The 19,976-nt window shown below is 28.6% G+C and overlaps 1 protein-coding gene across 6 annotated transcripts in view; it reads right to left on the minus strand.

Annotated features, from left to right (window-relative positions):
* LOC122272811 (uncharacterized) overlaps nt 1-19,976 on the minus strand; it is a 72,212-nt gene that overhangs the window by 33,487 nt on the left and 18,749 nt on the right. For 2 of the 6 annotated variants that reach the window (XM_071186005.1, XM_043044232.2), the window contains exon 2: nt 6,824-8,366. The exons of the other annotated variants lie outside the window; for them this stretch is intronic. In XM_071186005.1, coding sequence (XP_071042106.1) covers nt 7,401-8,354 — 954 coding nt within the window. In that variant the 5' untranslated portion in view covers nt 8,355-8,366 and the 3' untranslated portion in view covers nt 6,824-7,400. Of the gene's footprint in view, nt 1-6,823; nt 8,367-19,976 lie in introns of those variants that run through there. 6 annotated transcript variants of the gene reach the window in all.

Raw genomic sequence — 19,976 nt, forward strand, 5'->3', positions numbered from 1 at the left:
TTACAAAGTTCTTTTCTCAATTTATTCTAAAAGTTTCTAAAGATGTTAATGATAAGAATTATAAAATTCATCATCATTCATTATTCAATTCATTATAAAATTCAAAGCATCTATTTTTGCAATAAAAATTGGATAAACTTGCGGCACTTTGATTCGTTTCAGAATTTATTAATGCATGTAAAAAGATTAAAATTTACAGCTGCGAATTTGTCATTTTATGTATGTGAAATTTTCGACTTCTGCACGAAACATTTTTTCCGTAATAATGCAGTATTAGCAAAATGTTTTTTTACTTTATTTTAAGCAATTTGAAAGCACATAACTATTTTGGAACTAATAATTTGATACTTGAACAAGCTTTCTAATACTACTTCTACTTAAATTTCAGCCATTTTGCAAAAAAGCCATTTTGCAAAACATTCAATCTGCATTGATAAAATTTCAACATTAAGCATTCAAATAAACACTTTCCTTATGTGATAGTGACTGTTTGAATCAATCATTTCAATCAATCATTTTTTGTCGGTTTAAAGTAATTTTGCGATTGAAAATTTATTAGCTATAGTACGTAAATATCTAAAAATAAATTTTACTATTTTAAAAACTTACTAGATATTACCCTATGATGCAAAGCCATTTTACATTTAAGCTATTTTTTTAACGAGTATAAATATTAGCTTTCAAACTGTAGAAAGAATATTCCTATCGTTATTTACTGAGAATAAAAATTACATGATTTTATTTTTGTATGTAATTGCGTGAAAATTAATGAAGTCTCATGGATGAAATATAAAGCATATTATACTTTTATAAACTTTAGTCCTATTCACCTCCTAAGAATTTCGTCTATTTTACTTTTAATCATCAAAATGGCTAAAAGTTTTAATAATTGGGCATGTTCTAAGTATAATTTTTATTTTAAGTTATACTTAATCTCGCAACCATAAGAAATATCTTACTCAATATAGCGAATAAGGTGTCTTGGGATATTCATCCACTTTTAGATGCACGTGGATACTTTTTTTTTTAAATTTTTCCGCACATGCGCTGTATAAAGCAACTACTTCAATTACTCTTATCTGGCGCAGTTTTTATTATTATTTTTTTAATTTTAAAGCAATAATTTCGTTATCAGTTTAAAATTGATTCAAACGCTTTGTTTAAATTTTTTTAAATATTTAAGTTATAGCAAAAGTGGCACTAGATCTAGTATATATTTCGGACATTTACCAAAGGTCTAGTCGTACTAGGTCTGGTTAAGTGCCATTGCCCGGTACACATTTGCCAGGTATATCCTACACTGATGCTTTTTTAAGGTCAAGTGCCATTGCCTGGTATACATTTGTCCGGTATACCCAACACTGATGTTTTTTTAAGGTTCAGTGCCACTGCCCGGTATACATTTGCCCAGTATACCCTTCATTGATGTTTTTTAAGGTCAAGTGCCACCTGCCCGGTATACATTTGCCCGGTATACCCTACACTGATGTTTTTTAAGGTCAAGTGCCAATGCCCGGTATACACTTGCCGGTATACCATACACTGATGTTTTTTTAAGGTCAAGTACCACTTCCCGGTATACATTTGCCCGGTATACACTACACTGATGTTTTCTTAAGGTCAAGTGCCACTACCCAGTATACATTTGCCCGGTATATCCTACACTGATGGTTTTTTAAGGTCAAGTGCCATTGACCGGTATGTATTTGCCCGATACTCCAAACACTGATGTTTGTTCTAATATATCGTCAGTAAGCATTAAAATATCGAATAAATGTAATTTTATCCACGAAAAAATTAATATCAAATCGGATGTAATAAATATTTCGGACATTCACCAAAGCGACTAATTTGATTGTCAACATTCACCGGTGAAAGTGAACAACCACCGATTTCAATCATTCACTGTAACATGCACATCATTTACATAATTACCTCATCAGAACGATTATTTCATACTTTGCCTAAATAGCATCCGGCATTTCAAAAAATAAAAATAATTGGTTTTGTTGGCGATGATCTCGTAAGGCGATAAAGAATCATGCATAGTACAGGTAAGGAAGATATTAACCTCGAAGGAAAAGTGGATGAATACCCCAAGGAAACTTTAATTGTCTTTCTCTACCTATTTTTGATCCGACATTTGTCAACCGTAAAAACACGCATCATAAGGAACTTGATGGAAATTTATATGGGAAAATATGTCAGCTAGAAAGATACACAGAGATGACGTGTTTGGAAAAGCATGGTATCAGGGATTTTAGACACAATCATTTTCTTAAAATGAAAGCTATTATAATTCATTTCTAAATAATAAAAAATTAAGATTTTTAAATGTAGATTTATAGAAACATTTGATAAAAAGCTTCTCGATATTTTAATTCTGGAAAAGTCATCCACTTGTTCCATTGATTCCTATTTCTTCCCCTCGTGGTAAACGACTCTTCTATGAACCACATTAATTTTGTTACAAATATTACGAAAATTAGCAACTTTATTAAAAATTTGATATTTTAAGTAAATTAATCGGAAAAAAATTAAACTACATCAATAGATAATTTTAATATCCAAATTGCAATCCACAGCTCTTGTGATACAGAAATACCAAATAACTTTATTCTATTTTTTAAAAAAATCCTATAACTTCTAATATTCTTTCTTATATACTCCTTCTTATATAATATATATCTGTAGTATATAACTCAGAAATAAATCAGGTAACAAATAAAAAATTGAACCACATCAAAATTGATTCAACACTACTTTGATTTGAAATATTAGATAGGCAAATTTACAGATTTATATTTTTGGTACAAAAAGTATTTACATATTGAGATGTCCAAAATCACAAATGAACCTATTTCAAAATATATTATTTTTTAATCTAAAATTTCACAAATACTTAATAAAAAAAGTAAATATTGCTCCCCTAAAGATTTAGGTAATAGTTTTCTAATACAAACCTAAAATTTTGGAACATTTTCTAATACTCATGGTACATTTTCTAATAGTAAATATATTTTTGAAAGTACAACATGCACCAAAATACATTTTTTAGGACAAAATATTAATTATAGTAATTTGTTAGTGTTCGTGATATTTCAGGTTACGAAGTAAGGCTCAAAACGCACCTTTTCTAAATTATGCACTACTTTGTAATAAGGGCTCTCAAAAAAAAGGAGGGTGGCTGCAATCAGGGAAATATAGTCTTAATAGTTTGGTCGGCGGACGAATGCTTAGACCTCTTCGTGTTAATTTTACTTCTTTGTGTTTTGTCCTATCAAGCAACAAATTTTAATAGAAAAATATCTTATCTTGAGATAAAAGAAATTAAATTAAAAATCACAAACTTTCGACTACTTTTCTGTAAACGACTAGTACTTTTTTTCCTAGCTGTTCCCTAGACTTTGAGAGTCAGAAATCCGAATCTTAGTACGGGAAAATCCCATCATTGAATCAAAAGTTATTCATGATATACCAGTATCTTATTTTGCGCACTGAACAACTATACGAAGATTATTGTACGATAAATCGCTTTTTTGCTTTGTATATTCTTCTACATTTCTTTCCAAAATAATCATAAACCATATTGTCTTCGCATTCGCTTGTTTTGTCGTGTAAAGCGAACAAACCATAGAAAAAGTTATTTTGATGATAACCATAGTGGTAAGACACACTATAATTATCATCATATCCATTGCAATCCCTTTCGATAATACTCTGATAATTGCAAATGGCGCAATGTGGATTTCGATAGTATAGATTAGGAATAATTCTTACCAGTGCCATATAAGCCAGACACTTATTTCGTGTACTGTCATCAGTCCAGTTTGAAGCGCAGTCTGATATTATTATGAAGTTATAGCAATAAGGAATAACATCTAGCACTTCTTCTGGAATAGATATATACAAAAATACATCGGTTTCATTTGCCTGATTGTAATCCAAGATCCAAGTCCATCTGGAAATATCAAAATGTAAGTTCTGTAACGAACCATTCACTTTTTCTGAATGACTCTCCAATTCTAACTTCCATGGCACTGGTTCTTGTCCACCATAGTTTTTGTTACACGAGAAGCAATAGTAGTTCTTATACGAAATACCTGTTACAGGATCAGTAACGGGTACATTCAAAACAGGATTGTTTGATAGTTCAGCATTGCTATTGCAAAGTTCCTTGGTGGTTTTATTACTTTGGGAATCAGGATCACAACCGTATATCATGGGTACGTAATGAAACTTCTCGTCCTGAAAAACTGAATCGCAATATAGATGTTTCAGAGGTTTCGGGTATTTGTGTTTGTGTTTCGAGTCTACACAGCATGTTCCAAACTAACTGCAGTAGCTGTTACAGTTGCAGGTATAATGGTTAAGAGAATCTTCATATCTGGGTGATTTGCATGAATCTCTTCCCTCGCATGTTCCGTTTATGCTTTGGATGTCATCATATGTCACATCAAATAATGGTTCACAAGAATCTGATTCATTACACGTTACATTTATATTTTGGACATCATCATATGTCACATCAAATAATGGTTTACTGGAATCTGATTCATTACAAGTTTCGTTTATATTTTGAATATCATATGTCACATCAAATAATGGTTGACAAGAATCTGTTTCATTACACGATGTGTTAATCCTTTCGAAATCCTCTGATGTCACATTCGATAATGGTACGCTCCAACAATCTAAGTTTATTAAGGACCCGGATAACATCAACAGAACAATGGTAAGAGTTCCTTTCCATATTAATACCATGGTTAATTATATCTAGAAATAATACGATAGATTAATACTTAGTAGATTATATTTGAAAGAAAAATTTTAAATACCATTTATAAAATAGAACACAAGAAAAATGGAAAAAGTGAAATGCATCCATTATGTAACATATTTATATGGACATAGTGGTTGTAAAATGCTCTTTTAGTTGAATTCGGGTGATATAGTGCATTTATGGGTAAGTGTTCAGTTAAAATAATAAAGTAAAATAAAAAACTTAAAACTTCTTTTCAAGTAGATTAAGTAAAATTTTCAAGTAGACTTTCAGACCTAATATGGAAGCAGTGGACCGAATAATTTAGGGTAGAGTAATATTCAATGGTTTGTTTCGAAAGGGATTCTCTTTACGTTTTTCAATTGAAACAATACAAAAATAAAACTACTTTCATCTTCTCAGTTTACATGAAAATCGTATTTTTTAAATATTATTCTACTTATCGTTTCAGTTTTTTATGCTAGTTTGTTCATGTCAGAAAATTGTAAAAATTTCGATTGGTAAAAAATTTCCCTTGCGCTTTTTGAATAACAATTTTGACATCAAGTATAGAGCTGTAGCTAAACTAGATCAAAAATTAGTAGACATTTTAATCAATGATAAATTTCATTTGGGAATAAAATGACGATATAAGTTCACAGTTTGCAATGATCATGTACCAACAAAAATTTATGTAGTCATCCAGCACTAGATTTTTTTAAATTTTAAACATTATAGATAATCAAACAATGGCAGGTAATTTGATTTTCGATAAATTCCCATTAGGAATAATATGGTAGTTAATTCTACTTGTGTAATTTATAAAACGGTTGAACTTTGTTTTGTCATCGAGCAAGAAATTTCTTTGGGAATTATAGGACTTAAATTATTTGGAAAATGAGCAGAATTTTGATTGATTATAAATTCATTACGGCTATAAATTCCGACTGCAATGGTCAAATATCGATTAAAACTTGCCTCGTTATAAGCCATTACGCTTTGTAAGGATTCGAAAAATTTACAGAAAGTAGTCGAAATTTCGAATGATAGATCTCACGCCTATAGACTAGAAGTGCAAAAATGTGATAGTGCTGTAAAATGCATTATAAATAAAGTGTATATTTTATTAATAAGCAAAACAGAGCAATTTTTGTATATTTCTTTTCCTTTTTACACTACTATGTTCTTCTATAAATAAATAATAATCTTGTCTAGAAAATTAAAAAAATAATAATATTGACAAGAAAATTAAAAAAATAATAATATTGACAGGAAAATTAAAAATAAAATAATAATGTTGTCAAGATAATTTTTAAAAAAATAATAATCCTGTCAAGAAAATTCTTAAAAAATAATCTTGTAAAAAAAAAAATAATAAATAATTACCCCGTGAAAAATTAAAAAAAAAAATCTTGCCAAGAAAATTAAAGACAAAGATAATCTAGGTAACCAAAATCCTATGACTGTTACCCCCATGTTTGAAAGATCAAGAAAATGAATCTACTTGAATTATATTTTCCTGTTCGGCAAATTTAAATTTTAATATATAAATATAATTCATTGTAAATATTAATTTTTCAATATCTCACATTGCAAGAGAATTAAAACTACTTATTATTTTATACACATGAATTGCAGCAATATCTGCCAACGTCATCTAGCATCAATTCAATAAATGCTAGAACTTGTGTATTTCATTTAATTTTTTTTTGCTTCGAATTACGAACACAATAAAGAATTTAAATTCTAAACGTTTTTGCTACTACTCTTAATTATTTAACAATCCATGGAAACTCGTTGATAAACAAATACGTAACCATAGTGATCAATACTGTGGAAGATGAATATAAATTTTATTAATTGTTGGACGAAGCAAAGTGAAGCTTCACGCAAATTGTTGAAAAATCTTAACTATTATTTACACACTCATCGTATTTGAATATTAAATATATGAATATGAGTGTTGGTCGAATATCTTGCCAAAAATCCTATGTGAAGTTTAATTGTTATTCACACTCTCGCTGTATTTTTTATACAATATGTAAATAAAAATACGACAAAGAAATTATAGCATTTTTAATTTCAAAACGATGTTAACAGTATACAAGATGATTTTTTACATTTATAAAAGTAGTTTGATTATTTAACAACTCAAGTTCTTGGAATTTTATAATGAGTCTCATTTTCCTACTAGTTTTGCATAAGAACTAATTTAATGACTCGGTATATTGCTGTGATCATTACTTGCAATATAATATGTGTAATAAACTTCTGCACTTATTGTGTTATGGAGTTTCTGTCAGTAAGGTAATAAAATTTCGACAAATGTAATAAATGTACAGGGCAATAGATGCCGTTCAAGAATATTCAATGATTATGTGTAATTATCAGCTGTAGTTGCCAACTGGTAAATTCAAACTTTTTATAAGTTATAACGTTTCTGCTACGATGTTAAAAAACTCACACAAATATTTTTGATGTTTGTTGTAGACCTGGGATTCCAAACTTAATTTGTAAGGGAAAACTTCTGTCATTAATGTGTCATGAATAATTTTCTGGCCAAATTTAATTTGCGTTTTCCTTTTTTGTCCTTTGTACAGTTCTAAATTCTCCAACTAAGTAATCATACATCACAACATCATGAAATTTGCTTTTTTTTGTCACGAACAGAGAAAGATGCATAAAAGAAGTCATTAACCACGTTATTATCATCGAAGCCTGAGTTGCAAACCATGTCATCAATGGTCTGATAATTGCAAATGGCGCAGTGAGGATTTCGATAATACACAATAGAAGAGCTACCATTAATTTTTATTCTCGCAAGAGCCATGTACGCTAAACACTTGATCCTTATGTTGTCATCAGTCCAATTTGAAGCACATTCTGATATCATTCTGCCCGTATAACAGTATGGTATATAACTTTTAATTTTTTCTGGAATTTGTGTATACAATGATACATCTGTTGCATTTGATTTGTTGTGGTCCATGATCCATAACCATCTGACTTTATCAAAATAAAGATCTGGTAACGTGTTTGTTACGACTCTTCTATAGTAACTTTCTATAATCAAGTTCCATAACACTGGCTCTTCATCACCATAGTTTTCATTGCAAGCATAGCAGTAGTAGTTCTTATACGAAATACCTGTTACAGGATCAGTAACGGGTATATTCAAAAAGGGATCGTTTAATAATTCACCATTGCTTTTGCACAGTTCCGTGGTGGTTTTATCACTTTCTAAATCTGGGTCACAATCGTATACCATGGGGACATGGTATATATATCCATCATTATATGTTCTACAGTCGACGCGCTTTAATTGCTTAGGATATTTATTCTTGTATGGTGAGTCTACACAGCAATTTCCTTGAAGACTGCAAGATTTATCATCACAGTTGCAGCTGTACTGGCCAAATTCTTCATATGTATAAGGTAATACACAAGAATAACTGTTACATGTTGCATTTATAGTTTCGAGATCGTTGTAGGTCACATCCAGGATAGGGTTGCTCAAACATTCGAGAATCACAAGAGGCCCATTCAACATCAATAGAACATAGACCGGGAATGTTTTCCTTACAAGCTCCATGAGTGGTTTGATCTAAAAAATAACACAGAAGATGGATAATTAATGACCCTTTGACAGCAAACGCCTCAAGCGTGCATTATATCAAGATTTGCTTTCTGTGACGGCAGCTTTCCGCTTAAGAAATTGATCAAATTGATACATTTTAAGAAAAATCGGAGAAATTCTTATAAAAATTGAACATAGAACAATATCGGTTCTTTAAACCTGTGACCAATCTCCTTGATTGGAGCCCAGAAATTTATTCAAGAAATTTCATGTGCAATTGTAATAAAATATTTATCAACTATAAACTATGATTTAATTTGAAAATACTTATTGACTGAAATTTATTAATTATTTTAGAAATATTTCATAAATGAATGCAAAATAGAGTTTTCCCATCATGTAGTTTTAACAATACTAGTCATAATTTTTTTTTTTTTGTCAGATAGGTGAATTTCTGGACCTTAAGTGGCATCAACAGTCCCTGGAAAAATTATTTGACGCACTATAAGATTCTATGTTAAATCTTAATTGGTTAGCACTTGTTTGCCCCCGTGTATCAATTGGTTAACATTGTAATACAATACTTTAAAAATAAATAGGAGGTATATAAAAAATTCTCCTGAATAAAAACCCGTTACATATATGTTTAAATATAAAAGTATTGCCTATAAACTCGTGCTAAGCATGTCATTTTAAAAATTACAGTGCGTCTAATAATTTGATCTAATTATTACAATATAACAATATAATACCTGATGCAACCAATATTCTATATTTAGATAATATATCGTCTAATTTATCCAATCGTTGAATTTGTATTATATATCTCCTCATTTAATCAATTGATACTCGAACGTAGGCAAGTGCAAACCGGTTTCAGTCCCAAAAGAACAATCGAACTGTATTATATCACTTAATTAATTAACTGTATAATATCACTTAATTAATCACATAACTAAGATTTTACATGGAATCTTATAATGCGTCTAAAAATTTGGCCAGGAACTCTAGTCTAACTCTTGATTAGATTTTATTGTATGCATAAACGGAAATATATGAGCTGAAATGCGGTTTTCGTTTAAATAAAAGTATATAATGACGTAAAGAAACATTGAGAATAGTTATCGTTATCAATATTAAATATTTATTAAAAATAAGTTGCAAATAAATCTCATTACAGGGTTTCGTAGCAGATTATGTTTCGCAAAAGTATAACTGGATTTTAAAGTTAGGGAACCGCCGCTTTAAACTATTAAATAGGGCAAATTATCACTGCAACTATAGTAATTTTACTGCAACTATATATAATCCTTGAAATAAATGAAGTAAGAATAGTGAATAAATATTTAAGTGAGAGAGAAAAGAAATGTTACTTTGAAAACCTGTGAATCATTATCGAGAAAAGTGAGATTAAAAACGTCAAAACCTATGAATCATTATCGAGAAAAGTGAGATTAAAAACGTCAAAACCCATAAATCATTATCGAGAAAAGTGAGATTAAAAACGTCAAAACCCATGAATCATTATCGAGAAAAGTGAAATTGAAAACGTCAAAACATATGAATCATTATCAAGAAAAGTGAGATTAATAACGTCAAAACCTATTAATCATTATCGAGAAAAATGAGATTAAAAACGTCAAAACCTATGAATCATTATCAAGAAAAGTGAGATTAAAAGCGTCAAAACCTGTATGATTGAAAGAACAAAGCTGAGGTGGAGGGTTGGAAAGTGAAATTTTAAAACCTTTTCATGTTTACTGTAGAATTTAAACTTGCTTGGATGTTATTAATCTCGTCATCTCCTCGATAACAATTCGTCAGATTTTTATAACGTCTTCATTTTTCCATGCTTAAATATAATTTTGCAATCCCTTACATATAAATGCTTTTTAACCATATTTTTACAAGGATTCCAAAATTACATATTGAAGTAGGCATATAAAATGTAGTAATATCTACCTACATCATCAAACATTGTTAAAACATTTACATTCAAAAGAATGTTGCTATTTCTTTGAACTATTTAACCATGGAAACCCATTGATATTGATCAATAAATATGTAACCATAGTAACCACGACTGAAGAAGGTGAATATAAAAGGCTTTGTTGATTACTAAACTGAACAATGTGTAGTTTAGGCCTGTTTAGACGATCCAATTTCTTGGACAGAGATTGATTGATATTGATGGAAACTTGTTTTGCTTTGAGCTTTGATCGTGTAAACAAACATCCGAGAACTTGGTCCAACTTCTTGGTCGATAGTAGAGCATGTTTTACTTTACATCCAAGTTTTTTCTCAGCACCAATCAGCGTCTTAGGTTTTGTGACGTCAACAATCAGGCAGCAAATTATGTCATCTTCTTGTCTGTTTTCATATATTTTTTGTCCAAATAAATTGATCTGTTGCAGTTAATTTGTGTTATTATGATTTTATTTAAATTTATTTAGTAATTTTAAACTTATGTAAGTATTATTTTATAATGTTGAATAGGAACAATGCACATGCGCAAGTTTTTCTTTCAACGAATCAGCGACAGTCAAGAACTTGGATAGTGTCAACGAATCATCAAATTTCTTGGACAGAGTAAATCTGTCCAATTTCTCGGATTCAAGAACTTGGACCGTGTAAACAGGCCTTTAGAGAGATCTTCAAGTTTAAACCAGTACTTTAAACATATTTTTTTAATGTTTTTGCCCTACCTCTTTCCTTTCTCAAAGGTGATTTGTCAAATGGCAATTTTATCTTTTCCCTGTTTAACCTCTACACTTCTGTATAAACGAAAACAGCAACAAAAAACAATTTTACAGTTCAGAATTTCTATTTTACTGTCATAAGTCATAACAAGATAAAACAAAATATGAATTATACTGTCAGGGCGGCTTATAATTTGAGGTATACATACTTGGACTTCCAGTTTCAACTAAGTAAAAGATGGAATATGAAAAAAAAACGTAACTATTTCAAATTTTAAATTAAAATATTCAAATTCTTTTCTAAAGTCAAAAATAATGCTCATATTGTTATATTATGGTCTATTAAAGTACAACGATAAAAAAATTTAATAATTATTTTTAAAAAATTAAATAATGTGAAGTGTGATTTAAGTACGATGCAATACTGCATTAAATCTCAGTTTCAAAATTTTCTAAATAAATAATTATTGAAAAGAATGTGACATTAATTATAAAAAATAATTAATTCTTGGATGTATTTTTTTTGTAACAGACACATATTTTTCTATTAATTTGACAATATTATTAGGAAAAGTATTTTTTTTTCTATGGGTAAGAAAATATAGCGAAGATTTTTTTCTAATTATATTTTAAACAGTATGAAAGCAATTATATATTAATTTCTCTTTTATTCTCTATTGTTTAAGTTCAGAAAAAAACTATGTTACATCCTTTTTTATGTATATATAGTTTTTTCTTTTTATGATTATATTTTAGAAGAGCTGGCAGTTCAAAAGATATAATTCAGAATTAATTTCTTATATTCGAAAACATTTGAAAAACATTTTTGTTAGTGTAATTAAATATAATAAATAATAATAGAAACAATAGTTTTCTTTACGAAATATAGCCCTTTTCCAATGCATTGTAAGGATAAATAAGAGACAGCGAAAAAATTATTTTGCAAAATGTGCATCTTTTTTAACAATCATTAAATAATTTAAAAAGCTTAGCGAACTAAAAAAAGTTATTGTAAATGTTCAAAAGTTATTGCAAAAGTTATTTTTCCTAAATAAAAAAGAATTTAGGAGTTCCCTACTACATTCTTTTGACGATATAACCAGTATATTTTCATTTCCACAAGAGGAAAAAAAATGGAATAAAATTGTCTAAATGGAATGAAATACTTCATAAATATTGAGACAAATAAGAAATCAAAAAATTTAATATCTGAATTTAAAACGCAACATTGCATAACATTATTGTTAAATCAAAACAATTAAGAAGTCAGATATTACATTCTCTACATGAGAAAATATAGCCAACATTTTTTATCATTTTACAAATAGAAAAAAGAACGAGAACTTAAAATACAAATACAGACAAAGTAGAAATTTAAAAAAAAATTAAATTTCCGAATTTAAGCACATCATTGCGTAGCATTATTTTTAAATTAAAACAATTTAGAGATTAGACATAACATTCTCTATATGAGAAAATATCGCCAACATTTCTTTTATTTTACGAAAAGATAAAATAAATAGAACTTAAAATACAGATTTATAGACAAATCAGAAATTCAAAACAATTTAATCTCTGAATTTAAACACAACATTGCGTATCATAATTTTTAAATCAAAACAATTTAAACATTAGACATTACATTCTCTATATGAGAAAATATAGCGAACATTTTTTTTTCATTTTACGAAAAGAAAAAATTAATAGAACTTAAAATACAGATTTAGACAAATCAGAAATTCAAAAAATTTAAATTCTGAATTTAAAATACAACATTGCAAAACATTATTGTTCAATCAAAACAATTTAAAAGTCAGACATTACATTCATTCTCTGTATGAGAAAATATAGCCAACATTTTTTTTTTCATTTTACGAAAGAAAAAAGAAATAGAACTTAAAATACAGATGTAGACAAATTAAAAATTCAAAACAATTTAATCTCTGAATTTGAACACAACATTGCGTATCATAATTTTTAAATCAAAACAATTTAGAGATTAGACATTACATTCTCTATATGGGAAAATATAGCCAACATTTTTTTTTCATTTTACAAAAAGAAAAATTAATAGAACTTTAAATACAGATTTAGACAAATCAGAAATTCAAAAAATTTAAGCTCCGAATTTAAGCACATCATTGCGTAGCATTATTTTTAAATCAAAGCAATTTAAAAGTCAGACATTACATTCTCTATATGAGAAAATGTAGTCAACAGTTTATTTTTATTTTCAAAAGAAAAATGAAATATAACTAAAAATACAGATATAGACAAATTAGAAATTTTAAAAAAATTAATCACTGAATTTAAACATAACATTGCGTATCATAATTTTTAAATCAAAACAATTTAGAGATTAGACATTACATTCTCCTCTATATGAGAAAATATAGCCAACATTTTTTTTCATTTCACAAAAAGAAAAAATAAATAGAACTTAAAAATACAGATTTGGACAAATTAGAAATTCCAAAAATTTAATCTTTGAATTTAAAACACAACATTGCATAACATTATTTTTAAATCAAAACAATTAAGAAGTTACACATTATATTCTGTATATGTGATAACATAACCAGCATCCTCTCCGTTTTAAAAAGAAACAAACATCTCTTTACATTACATCTTTAGGAAAATAAAATTTAAACAATTTTAAATAAAATATGCTATGCTGTAGTGCATGAAATAAAATCTGAATGAATTTCATGCAGTTACTGAAAGTGCAAATTTGTATGTATGAAAAAAATTTTTTCCAGGTACTTACAAATAAGAAAGCTCACCGATAGAATTTTTAAAAAAAGAAGAGAGAAATATAAATTTATTTAATTTCGTAGTTGATTATGCTATTAGTTGCTTTAAAAGAAAAACTGCAAAAAGTACTAATAACAATGTGTATATGAAAATATAACCGGCCTGCTTTGTTTTACAAAATAAAATACACTATCAGTTATTTTATATGGAGAAAAAATAATTTACTTATATAATTGTAGATAAAATACAATAAATTCCTTCTAAGCAAAATAATGTTTATGAATTCAACTAATATATGATATATTATGGAGCAGGATATAACTTGTAAATAAATTGCATGCAATTACAGAAAGTGCGAATTGGCATTTACAAATAGAATTCTTTCTACATGTTTACTATTAAGGCGAGCTCGTCTGTCATTTACTACATATCCACCTTTTGAAAAAATGCGTTCACAAGGAACTGACGAAGCTACCATGCAAAGCTTTGTTTTTGCAATTGTTGGAAATAAATGATAATTTTCTTTCCACCAAAGCAATGGATTTATTGTTAGGCAAATAACTGGCATCTAGGTATCTGTTCACTTCTACTGTCGCTGCTGAGAGAGCCGTTCCTAAAATTATAAGAACTTCATCCGTTTGATTCAATAAAATAATTAAAGTAAACTTATTATGACTGAACTTGAAAGCAAAGAGTGCTAAGGAGCTTTCAGAAACTTTTAAATAAGAAATTGTAAAAGCATAAGAAATTTACGCGAAAATTATAATATTAAGGGTATTTTATTAATTACAAATTTAAGAAAGTGTAAAATCTTGAATACTATTAAATGACCATCAATACATTTGAAAAAAAATTTATGTAACTGAGAAAAAAATCTTTAATAACCGGATTTAAAGAACTACAATTAATGGTTAACTTATTAAGATTTTATTTTAATTTAATTACTGCGTAACTACTGTTGAATATCTTAAGAATATAAAAAAAATTTCAAGTAACTAATTTTTAAAACTTACCTTGGGATTTTTGCGTTGACACTATAGAATCGAAATTGTTCCATGCAGACATTCTCTTAGACGGTTCTTGGGCAGATAATTCACTAGGTGGCATGTTTATTTTTTGGCTTAACATCCTTTTTTAACTTCAGATGCAACAAATTCAATAAGGCGTTTTTTCATAAATTTGGCAGTAGTTGTCTCCAAAGCTAATGTTTTATATCTTGGATCCAATATTGGACAAATGGTTACTGTTTCATTAAGTTGCACTCTTCCGAGTCTAGAAGTTAATCCGGTATTTAAATGTTTAAGAATATATTGTGTTATTGGCTGAAAAGATTTCATCGATAGTTTGTTGCACACAGATATTAGTCCTTTTACTATTACTGGTACTTTACTAGCCGTGACACATTTTTCGCCGCTTAGTTCTCTTGTTATCTCTTCGAATGGCCTCAAAACTTCAATAACTCCTTCACAAATAAGCCATTCGTTTTCCGATAAGCTCGGCAAATCTTTGTTTATTAGGACTATTGTAGTTTTTATAGCATCTTTCAGAAGTACGTATCTTTCTAACATATAAAATGCAGAGTTCCATCCAGTGACAACATCTTGAATCAATTTTTTTTTTTGGTTGCTCGATTCCATTATTTTTTTTGATAATTTAGCAACTTTTCATTGCATGTAGTGCTCCGTTTAAAAAAAGCTACAACACTTTTAATTTTCTCTATTTCAACGCAGTTTCAACGCATCACGTACAATAAGGTTCAGCGTAACAAGGGAAATGTTTTAGTTTTAATTCAACTGTGACAGCGTTTTTCATAGTTGTTGCATTATCTGTAACACAAATTGAAATTTTATTGGATACATTAAATGTATCAGTTAAATCCTTTATTCTCATGGCCAGATGCGAAGCTGTATGAGAGTCATCATATTTCTTGCACCCCAAAAGTACAGTTTATAAATCGAAATCATTATCAATAATGTGTCCAGTGACGGCCAAATAGCTCTCATTATTCCTCGATGTCCAGGAATCCATTGTTAGACACATACTATTCACATCCTTCATTTTCTCATGAATGATATATGAACATTCTTCAAATTTTGCAGGGAGCCAAGTACAAGAAATAGTTTTTCGATTAGGCAAATTATAGTTGGGGTTAAGAACCTTTACAAAACTCTTGAATCCTTTGTCTTCTACTATTGAAAAGGGTTGGAAATCTTGTGTGAATAGTTTTATGAATGCTTCATCTATTTTCTTTTTATCTGAAATAGTTAACTTTCTTGGTAAAAATTCTTGAATTAAATGTTGATGGAGGGAACTTGATGGTTGAACGATGACTGTCGGTTCGTCTGGTTCATCAATAATTGGAGAAATATCTGGTTCATCATTCGAATGGCTAGACCCAGCAGCACAGGTTGCAATAGAAACGCCGGGAAAGATTTATTGATGGGTGTTGACGCAAAATATGTTTACTCAAATTTGTTACTGTACTTTCATAAGATAACTTCGTGGCACAAAGCTTACATTTCGCTAATTTACTTTCACAATCGAGTCACGTGAAAAAAAATTCCACGCTTGACTAGATTTTTTGTTCATGAGTGAAATAACGTAAATTAAAATGCATAAAATATGACGTAAAAAATAAAGTTTTAGAGAAAAGATTGAAATATAAACAACTAACTTAAAAATTTAATAACAAAAATCGAGGGTAATGAAAGCATGCGTTCTGTTTCAAACTTGAAACTCAAATGATTATCAGAAAACACAAGTCATAGAAATTTAGAAGAGTATGTTCCGTTTCAAATATATATTCTTTTTACACTTAGACCGCCCCCACTCCCTTATAAAGGCGTCTCAAACTTCCTACTCTCTATTTTACTTATTTCTGTTCGCTCTTTTTTATGTGACATAGTTTATAGCACTATTTATTTCGTAACATTCTGTGCGTAAAGGCATTTTAGTCGGAAGTTTAAAATAAATAAATTTCTACTCATACCAATCTTAACTGATACATTAGTTCTAGAATATAAACTGAGGAATTTTACAAACATTAGATGTTAATCCTAATGTGGCTAATCGAAAAATAAACTAAAAGCTGGAACGAATTTCCAACGTATTTTAGAATTAGCAACAAGCAAAACTCATTCATTGAATAATAATAGTGCTTGAATAAGTAGTTATCCTTTACAATTAGTTTTCAAAACTTAATTAAAAAAATAATAAAAAAATCAATTAATCAAACTTTTAATATGTCATTTGCCTGATAATGTTTAAAACTTCAGTCAATTTTAGAGAAGATTATGAAGTCCTTTATTTTAATCTGCTACAGATTTTGAAAAAATAATGTTGAGACATTTTTCTGTAAATTCATAAACAAAAATATAAATATCTGTATTTCTTAAAGACAAATGTTGTAGCATGCTTCAAAAGTGTGTTGTACTACTTCAATTCAGTATCGTTTCTTTTTTCAGTAAAATATTTACTTTTATGAATTAAACTGAGATTTACTGAGGTTTTTTTTATCATTCAAAGTATTAGTTTTGAGTGTTCGTCATATTTATTTCATCAAATTTTCCGAAAACATCGTTTGACTTACAAAAGATTTTCTCGCAAAAAAGTACACATTTCTTTTTAATGCTCAAACGTGACAAAAGAAATATAAAACATATTTGCTTTATAAGTCTAATCTACAAAATATAAACTTAATACCTTTTATACATTATTTAGCCAAATGCTCTGTTTCTTGTTCTCAAAGAATCCTAATAAAAAAATTATAAATCGACCCGTGACACACTGTGTATGATTTATACCAAATGCTTTAAAAGATCCAGCAGATCCAGGAGAACCTAAACATTTCCAACTATACTTTTTCTTAATATTCGTCCTCTAGAATTTTAAGTTGACAAAAATTAAATTAAATATAGGCTTATGAATTAAACTGAGATTTACTGGGACTTTTTTTTATCATTCAAAGTATTAGTTTTGAGTGTTCGTTATATTTATTTCATCAAATTTTCCGAAAACATCGTTTGACTTACAAAAAATTTACTCAAAAAAAAGTACACATTTTCTTTTTAATGCTCACACGTGACGAAAGAAATATAAAACATATTTGCTTTATAAGTCTAATCAACAAAATATAAATTGTATACCTTTTATACGTTATGTAGCCAAATGCTCTGTTTCTTGTTCTCAAAGAATTCTAATAAAAAAATTATAAATCGACCCGTGACACACTGTGTATGATTTATCACAAATGCTTTAAAAGATCCAACAGATCCAGGAGAACCTAAACATTTCCAACTATATTTTTTCTTAATATTCTTCCTCTAGAATTTTAAGTTGACAAAAGTTAAATTAAATATAAGCTTAAATTATTTTGCTGTGTAAACTTTTTCACGAAATAGATAATACAAAAACTTGCTCTAAACAAGATGTTTATTTGATACAAATTACGTTTTGTAGAAAGCCGGGAAGTTCTGCGCTTATATACAGGTTCTAGTTGCGTAACAAAATTTGTAAGTTTAAATATATAATTAAAGCTGATTAATTTTAAATCATTTGTTAAATCGAATATCTAGAAAACAAAGTTGTGTTTAAATTACTCTTTTTTTAAAACTCCTACAATTTTGGCAGGAGCCCTTATTTGCTGCCGCTCACCAGCCCCCTTGATTACTTCGCAACCATCGTCGTTTCTTTTTGCGAAACAGATCGTTTTTCTAGATCTGAAGGTACTCGCTTAATGTAACTATATTCTCTCCTTCGTTTAATCTTCTAACTACAATTCCCCAAAGATCTGTTTTGTGATTATTATTACAATCCCTTTGTTACCTAATCACTTCATTCTAACCCCACTTTCGTAAAATTATTTATATTTTCTGACATAATAAATTTAGTGAATTTTACTGATAGTGATTTATAATTTCATTTACTTAAATACCTAAAAGTTGTCTAACTGCATACATTGCAACCCAGTTCAATGCAACTTTTTAAATATAATTCGAATAACATCATTTTATAGTTTTAAACTAAGAAAAATATATGTTTACTAAAATGTAATTGATTCAGCTTTACCAATTTGCACGAGCTAAAACATTTAACAAATTAAATACAGCAAGAGCATAATCCGATATTTTTTTAAACATTTCTAAAACAAAATTAAATATTCAAAATAAACACCAATATACGAATTTAGCATAATTTTTAAAGAAACAAGCCTTTTTATAACAATTCTAAACTTTTCTTGGATTATATAAATAATATTTTCATTTTAAAACAATTAGCACATTAATTTAAAAATATCACATACTATGTAGCCGTTAATGATAATTTTTATATCAAGTAAAATTCAAACCATTAAGGGACAAAAATTCGCCAAATTAACTGTAACAGATTTTTTTCCTTTCCTGCAGAATATTATCATTTAAAAATATATTATTTATTTTCTTCAAAAATTCAAAATAAATAAATCTCTTAAGCAACAAAATAATAGGCAATGCCAGAGAGACATCTATTTGTATGCGAGTGGACGAAATTCAGGGAAATAACAAATCACTCTTCACGTAGAACAGTGATTGAATTACCACAACAAATAACTATGAGGGAAGTACTAAAAAAAGTAAAGGACACGCCTTCATTTAAAGATATTGAGAGAGTCAATTCGCAACCACGGTCGATCTCGACCTCCAAAACGAAAGCCGAAAAAGAAACCCGCAGCGAAAGCTAGGAAGGTGGGGCGCCAACGGCGTAAAGAGGTGTCTGGATTCTCCAAGTAAAACTCCTTCCCCCAAAAGACGATTGTAATTAATGCAGTAGGCAGCAGAAAAAGCCATTAAAAAATGTGGAGCACTTTCAAGTAAATGCAGGCCACAGTTACTCTATTGTAAACAATTCACTATTTCAAACAAAATATTCTGAATTTTTCATTAAATGTACGAAATACAATAGTATGGACTTATTGAATAAACACCAAGATTAAACTTAATAACATTTATTAAAAATTAAGAAAGTGAAACATAAACAAATGAGCTTAAATTTAATGACCCCTAAAACTTTATTACTAAACTTCATTATTAAATCACATGCATAAAATATTTTGCCTACCCCAAACAACCATTAGATAGTTTCCTAATAGATCCATTACATCCATTAGATAGTCCGTAATCGACAACTTTTTGCTTCCTTTGGCTGA

Source organism: Parasteatoda tepidariorum, chromosome 9 (genome assembly GCF_043381705.1).
Source record: "Parasteatoda tepidariorum isolate YZ-2023 chromosome 9, CAS_Ptep_4.0, whole genome shotgun sequence".
Lineage (NCBI taxonomy): Eukaryota > Metazoa > Arthropoda > Arachnida > Araneae > Theridiidae > Parasteatoda > Parasteatoda tepidariorum.